Here is a 16921-nt window from a genome sequence, read left to right on the forward strand (position 1 = left end):
AGTAGGATGTGCAAATTTGGAGTATCCACCCCAAATGTTCACACAGACTATCTGTGCCCAATCTGTGGTAGAGAATTCTGAGCTCATAGTGGTCTGATCAGTCACAGTCATACACATTGAAACTTCACTTTATCATGGTTATATCATTTTGGTCCTCTTTGACAACAACCAACCAGATGAACTAGTAGTATCCACCAAGACATATATGGTGCCAAAAAGTTATCATGAATTCAATAATACATTTTACATGAATTTGTATTATGTTCACCACCAGCATCAATGTACAATTTTAAAATAATACATGTGTGTACAAAACACATGTGCTTATTCAGCCTTCTAAAGGTATGTTTATTTAACATACTGAATAAAGCTGCAAATTATGTTGCAGTTAAATTAAAAAATGAAAGTGTTTAGTGTACATGTGGATTCCCTGACTCCTTCCAATGATTCTATAGGCCCTGGAAGTCCATAGGCTGACAACAGCAGTCCCAGTCAAAATTATGAGCTTTGCCCCATCTCCCCTTTCCTGCCTGTTCCCTACTCACTAATCCCAACCTCATCCTTCATACTTTAGAAAAGGAGTATGGTTTAGTGGAAAGAAGACTGAATATACAGTCAGAGGAGCTGAATTCATATCATGATTCCACCACTTAATATCATGTGACCTTGAGAAAGTCACTTAATCCATGTGATTGTTTCTGCAGTTGTAAATTAAGAAATTGAACCAAATGGTCCTTCAAGTTCCTTCTAACTCTAATCCTATGACCTATGAAGGTCTATTCTCCCCATGATCTGATCTCCATTCACATGAAAGAACTAATGACTAGAAACAGCTAAAAGCAGTATTTCCCATACTTGGAATTCTAGCATTCCCCAGAGAATGAAGAGAGAATGCATGAGAAAATGTTAATTTAAGATAGGGATAATTTTTCCCTCTAAATATTAAATATTAAGCTATATTATATGTCAAATAATTTTCTTGCAGCAATTTTCATATGAAAATAAACTTAATTTCCTCTGTTTTGTTAGGAAGTTTCATAATTCCCTCCCCCTTTTTCCTAAAGTATATCACAATGCCAGATCAGAATTAATGGGATCATCTACATATTAAAAGACCCAATGTATTTCCTGAACAAATCATTCTTAAAATGCTTACTTAACATGTTATCTCTGGGGATTAGAGGGAAAGTAGGATTTGAACCTTGCAAGGGTCAGTGTGTTCTGGTGGAAAGAGCATTGATTCTGGGATCAGAGGGGCAGAGGTCAAACCCCACTTCTCATGTCCACTATGTCACTTCACCTCCCTGGACCTCCACTTTCTAATCTGTAAAATGTAGGGTTTAGACTAGCTGGCCTTCCAGGTCCCTTCCAGCTCTCCTCTCATGATCTTTAAATTAAAGGAATGATGTCCTACCAGATGAAAAGTCAATCAACAAGTCAGGTATCTTAAACATACAAGATTTCCTCCCAGGACTATCTAGTTCTAGGTCTCGATTCTTGGATTTCCCCCAGCAAAACACAACAGGAAACCTAACTACATCTCTCTCAATTCTGTTACTACATTCTGACCATTACTCCATTAAAAACAAACAAACAAACAACTCTCCTGAAAAAGTTTCCTTCTCCTCCCCTACACAAAGATCCCTAGAGTGGGAGTCAGGAAACCTGGTTCTAAATAGGACTCTATCCTGAACTTATGTAATCCTGGGCCATTTGCTTCTCTGTTCTGGGCCTTAGGACCTTCATTTGTTCTAAATAAAGAAACTAGCTGAAGTTTTGGGGCAGGTAGGTAGCACCGTGGATAGAGTACTGGTCCTAGAGCCTGGAAGACTCATCCTCTTAGTTCAGATCGAGCCTCAGACACTTCCTAGCTGTGACCTTGGGTGGGTCATTAACCCTGTTTGCCTTAGTTTCCTCATCTATAAAAATGAACTGGAGAAGGGAATGACAAACTATTCCAATATCTTTGCCAAGAAAGCCCCAAGTGAGGTCATATAGAGTTGGACACCACTGAAAAACAAGAAGTACAAAGTCAGAAGTTGATGTTCCCTAAATGTCCTTTCAGGTCCTTCTGATTTCAGGGATAGAATGGCACAGTGGGAAGAATGATGCATTTGGAGTCAGAGGACCAAGTTCAAATCCCACATTTACTTATTATCTATGTGACCTTGGATATGTCACTTCACCTCATTGAGTTCCAATTTCCTCCTCTGTAAAATGAGAGAGTTTGACTAGATGACCTCTGGCCCTCACTAGATCCAAGATCCTATGATTCTAAGACACTTCCATTAAAATCCTGAAGGGCATTGGCCTGCACTTTTCTCTGTACTATGATTTCCATAGTATATGAAACATGGGGAGCTTATCTTTTCAAAGAATGAAGAAGGCCCTTAAGTGCAAACAAATAATCACAGAAGTTTAGAAAACAAAAGACTTTCATCCTGTCTTAATTTGATATTTGCAAGGATTGAAAGCAAAAAAAAGTTCTAGCAATCTGTGCAGTCCTTCTGGTTCTGTTCAACAAAACATCACTGCTGCATGTGGAAGCTGTGATAAGGAGGCAGACAGACCACTGTTGTCACCCAAGCAGTACCCAGGGAAGGCGTATCAGAGCACTCCAGCCTTGTGAAGAAGGCTCCAGACGGTAGCAGAGAGAGCAGCTGGTGCCAGGGAAATAGCACCCTCCATAGAACATATCAGATCCAGGTAGTTCTCTGAGCACGGAGGAAAAACGAGAACCAAAAGAAATTACCCAAGCAAACAGACTCCAGGACAAAGGAGGCACTTCATAATTCAATTCAATATGCATTTCCTAAGTTCCTATTGGGTTAGTCACTGCAGATACCAGTACAAAAATGAAAATAACCCCTGCTCCCAGAAGCTTACATTTTACTGAAATTTACTGTAATAACATACTGATACTCTTGCATTTACATAGCCCCTTTGTTGCATTGATTTTTCTCATGTGATCTTCACTAGGTCCTTTTTAGATCAATAGACTTAGTATGAGTTTACATATGGAAAAATTGAGAGCAGGAGAAGTTACACTTCTAATTCTGTTCTCCCCACACCATAAGTGTATGGTAGTGCTTCAAGAGAAGTTAGATCTCCTGATTCCTAGCCCACCGTTTTTATTTTTTGGTCCAGACCATGATGTCATCTGTGTAGGGAACTCCCTGATGGGGATATCAAAGACAATTAGCAACTGACCTGAAATCTGCAGTCTTATAAAGTTGCCTGGGCATTCCCTGAGAACTCGAGAGACTTGCCAGAGACATACAGACAGAATCCTTCAGAATGTGAACCTAAATCTCCTTGGCTCAAGGAGATTTACTACCTCTTGCTACCTCTTCCAAAAAAAAAAAAAGTTGTATTGATACCTTTTGCTTTTATGACAGAATTAGTTCTGGATATATACATATATGTGTAAGTATATGTATATATGTTTTGTATATACATATATGTGTATACATACACACATATATATGAATGTGAAATTCATATTTCACAGAAATATATACATACATAAATCTTTTTGCTCCTAGCTCAGCAGAGCTGGTAGTGCAGATATCCCAACGCAATTTTCACCTCATAAATATATACACATACACATTTGTGTGTATCCCCCAAAGTCTTAGTGTAGTCACAAGCTATTAAACCTTACAACTGCACTAAGACTTTTGGGACACCCTGTACATACATATCTCTCCCCCCCAAAAAAAGAATCCTCCTTTATTACAAAGAAAAACAATTAAGAAAAACCAGCAAACATAATGATAGCATCTGACCATTTATGTAACCCAAAGTTCTTCACACTGCCAATCAAGGGAGGGAGGGGAAGGAATAAAAAAAATCACGTAAATTCCTAATCTTGCTTCTGAATTTGTCAGCCCAAATCCATTTTTATGCAAAGGAGTTGCTATTAGACTTTAAATACTTGATGGTGCTTTTTCCATTGAAGTCCCAGATTTAGTGCTGAGACTCAAAAGTCGGAAAGGAGGTGCATGACCCCCTGCCTTCTGGGACAGGGACTCACCTAGGAAGATGATGGTCTGCTTCCTGGCTACTTTGCTCTCATCACTCTCTGTCTTCCTCATCTGAGGTTGCCCCCTCACTGCCAGTGTGCCTTTCTTCCCTTTCATCAGCACTCGCATCATGTTTCGGCACATGAAAGCCACCAAGAGCAGGACCACAAAGTAGATGATGAAGGCAATGAAGATGCTGGATTGGAAAACTGTCCACTGGCTGGAGAGGCTGGTGCAAATGGACATGTTGGAAGCCTCCGGGTGCTCGAGGTGTAGTGTCCGAGAACGATTGCAAAGGAGGCCACGGTGCCTAGGCACCTGGACCAGAGGGTATTCAATGCCCATGGCAAAAAGGAGGGGCAGTGCCACCAGAACAGAGACAACCCAGACAAAGCAGATCAGCAGCTTTACCTGAAGGGGCCCTGAGAGTGCCTTGTACCTGAAGGGGTGGCAGATAGCCAAATAGCGCTCAAAACTGAGAGTCAGGATGTGGAGGAGTGTGGCATAGCTGCAGGCCTCAAAGAGGAAAGTATGCAACTTACAGGACAAGTTATTTTTACTTGTAGTCAGAGGGTTCCAGATCACACTGTAGAACTCCATTGGCATGCCTATGAGGAAGACCAAGATATCCGAGCAAGCCAAGCTTATCATATGGTCAGCGACTGCCTTCTGCAGGTAGCCTTTGTTCTGAAGCACCTGAGTAACACGAATGGTGACGCTGTTCCCCAGGATACCCATCATAAAGATGATCGAGTAGACGAGGATGAGAGTGATCTTGATCCAGGTGGCTACTTCAAACTCTGGGACATGGCTGTGGTCAATCACCTGGGAGCAGTCATGAGCTGAGTCTCTGCTGGCAGCCATGAGCAGAGAAAGCCTGATTCCTGATCCGCTCCCCAGTAAAACCAGACCTTCTTCCCTCCAGGAACAGGCCCCCTAGATCTTTCCTCCTAATTCAGCAGAGCTGGTAGTGCAGGTATCCCAATGCAATTTTCACCTTATCAATGAATTCACCTGCTGATTGCCCTCAGCTGGAAATTTCCTGAAGAACTTCAACTCAAAAGAACCATGGCAAGAAACATGACAGCCAAGTCTTCGGGAGTGCATGAATCACGGTGAAAGGGAAAATGGAAAGAGAACTTTTGCAATCAGTCTGGTTAGTGGAGAGAGTTACTCAGTCCCAGCTGTGGGTGAATGTCTCCACCTCTCTTGCCTATGGATTAACTCCACCTCTGCTCATTCCTATCCAGTTCTTTCCCTGGAGCAGAGAAGGAGGGGGACAACTGTTGTTAATCATTAATTAAGTACCTGATCAAATACAATGTACACTCAGTTTTGTGGACACGACTTCGCTCCTGGCAAAGGAACCACCCTCCCTGAAATCAGATCCTTGCTCTCCTGGCACTGGGTGAGGTGTCACCGAAACCTCTCCTTTCTTTCCTTTCCCCCTCCCCCAAGGCACCAGAGCCTGGGAAAATAATAGGGATAGGGACAAGAACAGAAGTCTAGGAAGATTCTGATAACCTTTTCATTTTGACTTTGAATGCAAGACTTAATTTGGGGATGACTAACTGCCCTTCCACTCCTTTTTGAACCCTACACACATATGGGCACCCCCCCCCCCCCCCCACACACACACACATTTCCACCGCACCCTAGTCCAGTCCTAAGTGTTAGGCAAGAGTCGGAATTCCTTGGGCTGTTTGCTCTGGCTTGAGTGGAGCACCTTCTCTTCTCTAAAACAAATAGCCTCGGTCTCTGCAGATGCCTTGGTATCTTCTCTCTCCAATCAGCCTGAAGAAGCAGGCAAGTTTAATAAATTCTCCACTATCATGTCTTTGGGGCATTTATTTTGTTTTTAAATAAACATCTGGACTCAGTCCCTTGAGCTACTACTGTCTCAGAGGGTCAGAGCAGAGCCTAAATAAGGCTAATGGGATCCCCTTAAAGCCTGGTCATTTCACCAAAGCCCTAACACCATTCAGAGCAGGCTTTCTAGAGCTCGCTCTTCCCATGAGGGCATGCAGTGGAATGCCACTTTTCCCTTTTCAGTCTCACTCCATAGCACAGACAGCTCTCGTGGTAGCTGCAGGAAATTTTTAATTGGAGGCATGTATATGGATGAGGGTCTTTCAATCTATCCACAAACTGGAAGCCTGGAAATAAGCTCTCCTGAACAGGGTTGTGACAATTCACACAGGGAGAATGAACCACCATTGTCTTCAGCTGGCCAGGATGAATCATTATAAAGGAGACTCTAACTCGTTCTACATCGGTTGCTTTCAAGAGAAAGTTTGTTTCATATAAGATGGGGAATGGGTTGCCTTGAAGGCCAAAAGTTTCAGAAACTGAAGAAAAACAAACAGGAATGGGTACTTCCTTTCTTATCAGACCTTTACTACTCTAAAGCTCTACTCAAAACTCACCCAATCTAGGAAAATCATCCAGATTTTCACTAACCCCAAAGTTCCAGCATACACATATATGTATGTATGTATGTATGCAGATTTACTAATATACACAGGTATACATGTATATGGTGTCCCAGAAGGCTTAATGAAGTTTGAAGTTTTAATAGCCACACTTGCATATACAATTCTTTTTTTTAACACTATATCACCACATCTCACCCTGAACGGACTGACAAGGGTTACTGTAGAACATCACATTGAACTAACAACAGAATTCGCTACTACTCAGCAGGGAGCTTTAACCTGCTCTGTTTCAGACCTGGGCAGGTAGTCATCTCCCATTTCCCTCCACCTTATTAAAGTTAAATTTAGTACCAACACCTAACTGGCATAGTCTACAGCAGATCAGAACTCTGAAGCTCAAGACATTCACCAGCTTCATGCTCCGTTGGAGAAGGAATTACAGGTGTGTCCCACCATGCCTGGCTAGGCAACTCTTTCAGTCTAAAAGCTACAGTACTGTTCTCTGTTAGTGAAGGAAATTCCTCACAGAAGCTGCCTACATTGATGAAATCACAGGTCCAGTTAAGAAAAGAAGGATATAGATACAGAAAAAAATTCAGTGCTGGGTGGTTCAGTGGATAGGGTGCCAGGCCTGGAATCAGGAAGACCTGAGTTCAAATACAACCCACATTTCCTAGCTATATGACCTTAGGCAAGTCATTTAACCTTTGTTTGATTCTTTTTTTTATCTGTAAAATGGAGATATCAGCACCCACCTCACAGGGTTGTTGTGTATGTTGATAAATGCATCTACAAATAAGTATGTATTATATATGTGTGTATATATGTGTATACATATATGTGTATATATATATTATACACATATATATGTATATGTATGTTCTTGGTATTTTCCATGTGTTTTTCCTATCATCTCCATTAGGTTGTAACCAACTGAGACTGGGAACAATTTTTCTCCCTTCTTCTGATCCTGCCTCCAGTGCTTTGAATACAGCGGACCTTCAATAGATGATACTTTGCCATTTGATCCCTGACTGATAGCAGAAAAAAAAAAAAACCTGTTCATTGATTGCTTACTGTATAGGATGCACTTAATTAGATGTTTGAATCATTGGGATCACACTTATTCCAGTGGACCCAGGCTTTTATAGAAATGGGTGCTCCTTTCATTTGGGCAGATTTGTGACTGATCCATACCTTCTTATGCTGTGCATTTCTTGTCTGTATCTTCTGTAAATCTTCCGTAGAAGATCCACCCAGCAGTTCTTCTAATATTTAATGAATATTCTTTCACTGTTTCATGGTTGAATTCATAATGTACCACACTTGGTTTAGCCATTCCCCAGGTGATGAGCATCCCCTCAATTTCCAATCTTTTACACCACAAAACTTTACATTACACCACTTTACATTTTTTTTTGTAAATATGGTTCCTTTTCATTTTTCTCTGATCCTTTGAGATACAGATCTAGTATCAGTATTGCCAATTCAAAGAGTATGCAGAGTTTTATACCCTTTGGGCACTGTCTCACCCTAGTTATCAGTGGCTTTTACTACCTTGGAACTCACTTTACTTTTATTTCTCATGCATCGACCACAAACTGTTCTGAACGATAGTTGTTTAGATAATTGTCATACCCTGCCCTCCCACTACAATGTAAGTTCTATCAGGACAGAGCGGTTGTCTTATCTAAATCACAGATTCCTCCCAGCACCTATCAGAGCACTCTATACTAGAAATCTTCCATGTTTGAACATTTGGATTTGGTAAGAAATATCCAAAAGAAGGCATCATTACCAGTTTTCTTGAAATTATAGCTATGTTCACTCCCCTTCCCTCCCACCTCTGCTGCCCACGTTCCAGGCCACACTTGTTATTAATTCCAACTTGTTCTTCTCAGACAGGATTTCTATTATTGTCCAATTCCTTTCACCTAATTTTCTTTTCCCAAACTCTGTGAACAAAGATTACAGCTGCATGATGGAATAGTGAGAATGAATACAATTAAAAGTCACTGCTTTACATGTAAAGAATCCAGAAGGATGGAATCTGCACCCACTCTTTGAATTCCCCAAGCCATTTATGAACTGGTGAACTCCTCCTTAACTGCTGATAACAGATTATGGCAAGCAGCAAGCATTGTTGATGGTGCTGTTGGCTGATTGACTAGTGACATCTTTTATAAGAAAAAAAGAAGATTCAGGCAAAAGTATATTCTAGGATCTTTGGCCTCAACCATCTTTGAGGCAATGCTAAGGCATTCATTTATATATACTGTACAAATTTGGCAACCATATTTCAAAAAGCAGATCTTAAAAATGCATATAAGGAAGCCGAGGCCTACAGAGGCAAAAGTGGCTTAATGAAAGGTATATGTGAAAGAGTTAAATTTGAAATGTCCACTGTGGCACTAGCAGAAAGACCCTAGAGTCAGGTGACTAGTGACTGGATAAGTCACTTAATCTCTCTAAACCTCATTTTCCTTCTTTGTAAAATGGGGATAATAGCACTCATACCAGCGACTTCATAAGAGTAAGTCAATAAAGTGTTTGCGTAAACTTTTAGGCACTCTAGAAAGGTGAGTTGTCATTATATTATTTTCATCATTAATTGCAGAAGGCAAAGCAACAAACTCCTGACTCCCTGACCAATATTCTCTTTGGAACTTATAATCCATTTTTCAGTCAGTCAGAAAACCAACATTTACTGGGTATCCTCTCTAAATATGGCACTCTGTTTTTCGTTAACACAAAGGACATAAGACTGCGTATAGTAACAAAATTTTTAATTGTATCTATGGTTAAGTGATATGTTTTGTAAAATGTTAAATAAAATTGAAAATTATATATTGCAGCATTTTCTAAATAGTACCCTAATGTGAATAACTGGAGTTTTCAGTGCTCAATAAGTTGGCAAAATTCCTCATAGTCCAGTGGAAAAGAGCACTGGTTTTGGAGTCAGAGGACCTGAGTTCAAATCTTAGCTCTTTTGGCAAGTCATTTAACCTCTGTAGATGTCAGTTTCTACAACTGTATAGAAACTAATGGACTAGATCTCCTCAAAAATCCATCATGTCTCTGAAACTATCCTATGTTCCCACAAAAACTATAAGTTTTTGTGAGCCTGCCGAGTCTGATTTAGGGACCTCCAGAAATTAAAGGGATCTGGACAGATGTAGCAATTTGAATGTGCCTGGCCAGAATAGAAATTCTGTAATTATATGAACCAGGTAAAAGTTCTTTAAAAGCAGAGGAATTGTCAAGTGGCTCATGTTCCCAACCAGAATTTTCCTAGGAATTAGGCACATGTCTAGCTGACCACAGCAAAAAGACAAAAGATCCTAGCTCTCATGCAAGCACTCATGCTAACGTAATATGAGTACAGAACAGGTTTTGTTTTTAACCTGACAAATGACTCATCTCTAATCCATAAATAGTCAAGACATTTCCCTTTCCCTCTTCTAGCAGGCCTCTGCTTCCCAAGGACCTATAACATTTTTTTAGATTTATGATGTCCTGGGATTCTCCTCTAACATGCCTGCAAAATTAGGAAGGACAGTTTTACTAGAGGATCAGAAAACACATCCTTCTGATGAGTCCCTTGTCTTAAGAACATATATAGACCTGTCCTGCACAGCAAAAATAATGAGCAGAATAGAAAAACTTGAATCTGTAATGGCAAGTTGCACTAAAGAAACAAAAAAAAACCCCAACAATAACAATAGATTAAGAATGCTAATACGCAGACATAAAAGACAATCTAGAAGAAGAGAAGCAAAAACCAAGAACAACATAAAAGAAAATATGGTCACCATGCAAAAAAAATGCTGATCTTGAAGACAGGATATGTATAGTAAACCTTAGGATCACAGATCTCCCAGAAGAACATGACAACAACATACCTTAATACATAATGAAGTAAATAATAAAAGCAAACTGCCCAGAACTTCTGAGCATAGAAAATGAAACTCCAATTGAAAGAATTTACATATCACATCAAAAAAAGAAAAAAAAACCCAAGGCTGAAAACTCCAAGATACAGAGTGGTTAAATTTAACAACTCAATTTAGAATCAAGAATTTCTACAAGCCATCAGAAGAAAGACTTTTCACTACAAAGGAAATGACATTGGAATAATGCAAGACTTCTGCACCTACTAGAAACAAAGGAGGAGGGAATGCAATGACATGTTCAAAGCTCAGGATATAGTTCAGGATGACCTACCCTGCAAATCTGAGCTTAACCATACAGGACAAAAGATGGACATCCAATAATAAAGAAGAGTTTAAAACATTTTGGAAAGAAAACCAGAACTGAAGAAATAATTTACTTCTCAAACACCCAAACTACAGAATGTTAGGAGGAGTGAATAAATGCAGGCAGCAGCAGGAGGGTGACAGCAGAATGACCAATAACAGACTTCTTTCTAAAGGTCACAAGGAGACAGGCATGAAGGGAGAAATCTGATAGAGGTAAGAGTAAGAAAGCAGACAGGGAGCATTATAGATGGAACCTGGCAACCTACCTACAAGTGAATGCTTCTTTAGTGGGACTATGTTACAACATGAAAAAAGGGAAAAGAGGGCAGTGGGACAGAGAGGAATGACTGATGCACTGGGATCAAATCAAGAGCTAACAATGAAGGCAAGGCGACTTCTGTGGTCTCCAAATAAAAGAGTCACTGAGAAGTGGGGGGAGAGATTAAAAGTGGGGAAGAAAGTAAGGAGACCTAACTTTGGAGGTGGGAGGGGGCTCCACTGATGAATGCACTGGTGGGTTAAGTGAGATGAGGACCTTATACTAAAAATTTGAGGCCTAACAAGTCTACTTATCCTGGGAGGTGGGAAGTTGGAACCCCTGGGGGCATCTAGAACCTGCAGGGGGAGGACAGCATGGACACAGGGAGGATATTTTCAGGTAAATTGGAGGGGAGAAAAAAGATCAGCAAGAGAGGGTATAGATCAGTTTGAGTCAGGGGAGGTGGCCTACCATATGGAAGTACCCTCTCTAATACCTCCAATAATTTGCATTGTTCTAAGAGTGAGGCAAAATGAAAAAGGAGAATTCATGTGGTAATCCCTATAAGGCAGTGGCAGAAAGTGCCTAGAGGGCATAGCCTAGGAAGAGTATCTGGGAAGCTTTAATTACATGTGGAATACAGAGAAATGAGGGAAACTTGATGATCATAGGAATCATGAATCAGACAACGAGAGTCTAGAGTGAACAGAAGGAGAAAATGGATAATGAAGAGAATGAGAGAAATCCTTTGTGAAAAGGGTCACCAAAATGAAATTAAAAAACTAATGAACGGGATTAACTGAAAGACAGAAGAGAAGAAATCTACTTGACTAACTGAGATGGAAAAAAAAGGGGGGGGGGAATATGTAACCAAATAAATGCAGGAGAAAAGAACAAATAAAATCCTAAAGGAAAAGGGTTAATAAACAAGAAGAAAGGATTGGGGGAAAGGAAGAGAGCCAATGAGAAAAGAGTCATCATAAAAAAGATTAAAATAAAGTAATTGGAGGAACAAAATCTTGTGTTTATAGCAGGAGGAAAAAAATTTGAATTAAAAAAAACAATTTTAGAGCCAGATGGAGGAAAATATAAACCTAACTTAAAACTTTAAATATGAATGGATTAAATGATACAATAAAATGAAAAAGAGTGACAGATTGGATTTAGAAGAAAATTTTATGATCTATTGCTTACCAGAAACAAAATTTTAAAACAAAAACATATACAATAATAAAACTGGAGGGGATGGAAAAAAATTATTAATCCAAATGAGAAGATGCCATCATGCTATCAAAGCAGAAACACATTAAAAAAAAAGAGAGATAAACAAAGAAACTATTATACTGAAAGGAACTATAGACAACAAACCAATACCAGTAATAAACTTAAACACTCCAAATGCCTTAGCAAACAAATTCATAAAAGAAACATCAGAGCTTCAAGAAGACATAGTAACACAGTAGTGACAAAAGACTTCAATATCTCTCTATCGGTTTGGGGTAAGTCTAACAGTAATAAAAACAAAAAGGAAAATATGAAACTGAACAAATTGCTGGAGAAACTAGATTCCAAAGACTTATGAAATCTTCTAAGTGGGACAGCAAAGGAACATTCATGTTCCACAGCACTACATAAAATTTTTATCCCCCCAAAAAAATGTATGAGGACACAAAGATATTGCAAACAAATAGAACTGGTTCAGGGACCACAAACAAAAGATACAAACCCAAATGGAGACTTAACAATGAAATTTTAAATAATTCAGTGCATTAAAGAACAAATCATAAAAATAATTGATAACTATGTAAAAGAAAATGATAATAATGAGACAACATATGAAAATTTCTGGAACACAACTAAAGCAGTTCTCAGGGGGAATTCATATTATTACAATCATACATTAATGAAACAGAAAAAGAGGAGACAAACAAGATATGCATTTGAAAATTAGAAAATCAATGAATAATCCTAAAATAAGCACAAAAAGAAGAGACAATAAAAATGGAGGGTAAATAGATAAATTGAAATGAGATTTTTAAAATGACAAATAAAGCTTTCTTTTAAAAAGATGAATAAAATTGGTTAACCCTTAGCTAACCCGGTAAAGAAGAAGAGAGCAGAAAATGAATTGACAAAATAGCAAATAACCAAGGTGAAATCACAGTAAAACCAGAAGAAATAGAAAGAATAATCAGGCTCTATTATGAAGAATTATATGTTTAAAAAAACTGAGAACACAAAAGAAATAGAGGTATACCTTCAAAAATACAAAATACTCATAACTATCAAAAGACCAAATAGAGAGCCTAAAGACCCATTTCCGGAAAAGGAAATAGATCTAGCTGTAAAGTAACTACCAAAGTAAAAGCTCCTGAACCTCCTGGATTCACAGGAAAATTCTATCAAACCTTTAAAGAACAGTTAATAGCCATACTTCATAAATTATCCTCAATAACTGAGGAAGAAAGAACCCTACCCGAATCCTTTTATAAGACAAATATCGTCCTAAAATCTAAATCAGAGAAAGATAAAATATAGAAAAAAACTGTAGGCCAATGTAATGCATAAATGTGTAAAAAAGTTGAAATAAAATCCTAACAAACTACAGTGAATTATTCAAGAAATCATTTATTGAGATCAAATGTTATTTATACTAGGAATGTAAGGAGGTTCAACATTTGGAAAACAAACAAAATAATATATTGTCATATATATATATATATATATATATACACATATATAACCATGTGATCATCTCAATGCATGCAAAAAAAATCCTTTGACAAAGTGTAACACTCTTTTATGCTAAATAGCCATTATAATGTGTATATATGTACCAGTATAGGCATAGAGAGATTTTTTTGAATATACTAAAAAAGCATTAATTAAAAACAAAAAGCAAGCATAATATGCAATGGGGATACAGTAAAACCTTCTCCAGTAAATAAAGAAGTGAAACAAGGATGCCCAGTCTCCCCACTATTATTTGATATGGATCTGGAAATGCTAGCAACAGCAGTATCATAAGAGGAGAAAATCAAAGGAATAAAGATAGATTGAGAGGAGATCAAACTATCCCTATAAAAAGAATTCCTGCCTACATGCAAGAGATGAAACAGAAACTCTTCTTACCAAATTTTCCACCCAGTTTTTTAGACTATATGTATATGCATGTATGCATATATATACACATATGTATGTATATGCATATTTGTATGTATGTATGTATGTATGTATATTTTTTTCTGTTACTACCATGTGCCATCAGGGTCACTGACCTCAAGTCCCAATTCTGTATATCTTTCTGGGGACCTAGGAAGGATTCACTGTTGTCAGGAATCCCACTCAATGCAATAGCTCTTTTCGGAATACCTTCCCCTATACCTTATATCCCTCCAAAGAGTGTACAACAATGTCTAAAATCCTTTCAGAGTAACAATTATCTCGGTCCTTGAGGACAGTTCATAACTTGCACTTTGGATCGCCCTAGTACTTGAACTTGCCCTCAGCACATAATTATGCAGTGTTCCACTATAATTTCAAAAGCTAGTACTGGGCAAGTATCTGCCTTAGTGCGTAAAAGGGCCTATCTAAATTCATTCCTGCTAATACAAAAAGTAAAAATCAATAATCCTGAATAAATCAATATATACATATATATGTGTGTACATATTTGATTTCGATATTGATATTTGATATTTGATGGTTTGATTTGAACCACATTTGATGCAATTTTGAGAAGTCTGTCCTTGCCTTGTTGGAGCAGGGAATCAAAAGTCAAAAAGTAAAACAAAACAATCTCAGACATGTCCCCAAAAATTTATCTGAGCTACAACTTTAAGAGATTTACCCTGATTCATGCATTGCATGTAGCAAATATATCCCAGCATTGTCTTAGGCTCTCATCCCCCCCCCCCCCAACCCAACCCCATCTAGTTCTGAGATTGTAGATATTTTAAGAAGGTGTGAAATTCCATTGACAAGGTTAATTTCTTCAGGAGGTATGAAAGCCTTAAATTTTCCTGGCTCCTTGTTACTCCATTGACATTTTCCATTGATGCCAATTAATTGATTCACACACCTGAGCTACACTCTTGAGATTGGTATTTTTCAAAAAGTCTGGAGAAAAATTTAGACAGAGCCACACATAGAGTTCACACAGAGTTCACACACATGAACTCCATCATCTGGAGAGAAATATGAGTACCTGAATAAGCCTTAACATAAAAGATGAAGCCTCAGGACAGCATCAAATGGAATCAGAGGTCCCTCTCAGAAGGAATTTCTGGACCCAACAGGAGTTTCAGAAAGGCAAATCAGCAGAAGGGAAGTGGTATAAGGGTATTGACATGTTGTATAAGTGAGAGATCCGCAATGTCAAAAATGAAGTCTTCAATAGTGAGGAAAATAAGGACCCAGAGTGGTGACCAAATATACTTATTAGATGAAAGTTGAAGATTCTGGCTCTCCAGTAGTCCAAACCATCTCAAGTTTAGTTCTAGCCCCTCTAGGTCACACAGATGTATTCCTTCTTCTGAGATGGGTATCAGCAAGCATCCTCATTTATAATATGCAGGGTTGATAAGCTTAAGTAGATATATTCAAAGTCAAACCAAAGAACCAAACTAAAAAGCATGGAGCTAATCAAGATCAGGTATCATGTAGAGAAATAGAAGATATAACCTATGCCAATGAGGAGTTTATGATATAGTTGAGGAAACAAGAAATATACTTAAAGAAACTAAGACTATTGTGAGACTAACCTTCTCCTGGGAGACAGGAGACCTAGGTTTTAGCCCTACTTTTGCCACTATCTAGTTAGATAACCTTAGCCAAGTCATTTTTCTCTCTTTAGATAACAGCTTCCATGCCTACAAGAGGAGGAAGTTGGGCTAGCCACCTTCAAAGATCAGCTCATGGACCATCTCCTGAAACCCTTCTTGATCTCTCCTGTTTGCTTATGTCCATCAAAATCACTTTGAATTTTTTTTGTATCTATTTGCATTTCTTTGTACGTTTTTTCTTTCAGTAAAATGCAAGTTCCTTGGAAGAAGGGACTGATAACAAAGCTAAGCAGGAAGCCCCAGGTGTTCTGATGCAGAAGTCACACTGTGGAGTCTCAAAGATATCAGCCCAGCATGAGAGTTCAATGGAAGTAAGCATGAGAGAACCGCAGAACCCCAGGTAACTGCAGCAGCCACTCCTGAGGCTATCAGCTTGCAGATTAAATATCTGTAAGTCACTTACTTGAACTTCTGGGAGCCAGGATGGTGGAGTGATTTGTAAATGCTTCACCTCTCCCTTTGTTGACCTTGAAAAACTCATAAAATATTTCCCAGAACAGTGGGATCAGCCAAAGGGGCAAACAGTCTCTTAGCCTGTGAGGCTAGGAAAATAGCAAAAGGGGGGAGGGTCCCTCTTGCTGTGGCTGAAGCAGACTATTGCAGGACTAAAGCTGTCCCAGAAAGTTCCACCATGGTGAATCGAGAGGAGATCCTGAGCCCCAGGGGGTATAGCCTGCAATCGTCAACACCAGGACCCCAGGCTTGCCTCAGCACAGCCAGGGTAATAGGGAAGACACTAGTGTAAACAGTAGTTCACCAACCACTGAGCCTGCCTGTGCTCAGGAAAGGAAACTTCCTGCAGTCAGACCACCCCTTCCCCATACTTAACTCAGCTAGCTCCATGGTAACTCTGGGGAAACTCAGAAAGACTTCACCTGATCTACTTTGGCACATCAGCCAGTGCAGCATGAGGTAAGCTACAGCATTCTAGCTTCCAGCTGAAAGAACCAGAGACCACAACAAACAAAGCCTCAATTTCTAAGGACTAGAATGGTGGGACAGAGCCCCCTGTTCCCCAGAAGCAGAGATCCACTTTAAAAGCCAGGAAAAGGGCGATTATCATGAGCAAAAAGTAAACCAGAAAAGATAAGACCACAGA

At 39.0% G+C, this 16921-nt stretch overlaps 1 protein-coding gene across 1 annotated transcript in view; it reads right to left on the minus strand.

The window, feature by feature from the left end:
* GPR39 (G protein-coupled receptor 39) overlaps positions 1-5249 on the minus strand; it is a 267807-nt gene extending 262558 nt beyond the window's left edge. The window contains exon 1 of the mRNA XM_072613286.1: positions 4037-5249. Coding sequence (XP_072469387.1) covers positions 4037-4889 — 853 coding nt within the window. The 5' untranslated portion in view covers positions 4890-5249. The remainder of the gene's footprint in view (positions 1-4036) is intronic.
* Positions 5250-16921: the final 11672 nt, after the last annotated feature.

Source organism: Notamacropus eugenii, chromosome 5 (assembly GCF_028372415.1).
Source record: "Notamacropus eugenii isolate mMacEug1 chromosome 5, mMacEug1.pri_v2, whole genome shotgun sequence".
NCBI lineage: Eukaryota > Metazoa > Chordata > Mammalia > Diprotodontia > Macropodidae > Notamacropus > Notamacropus eugenii.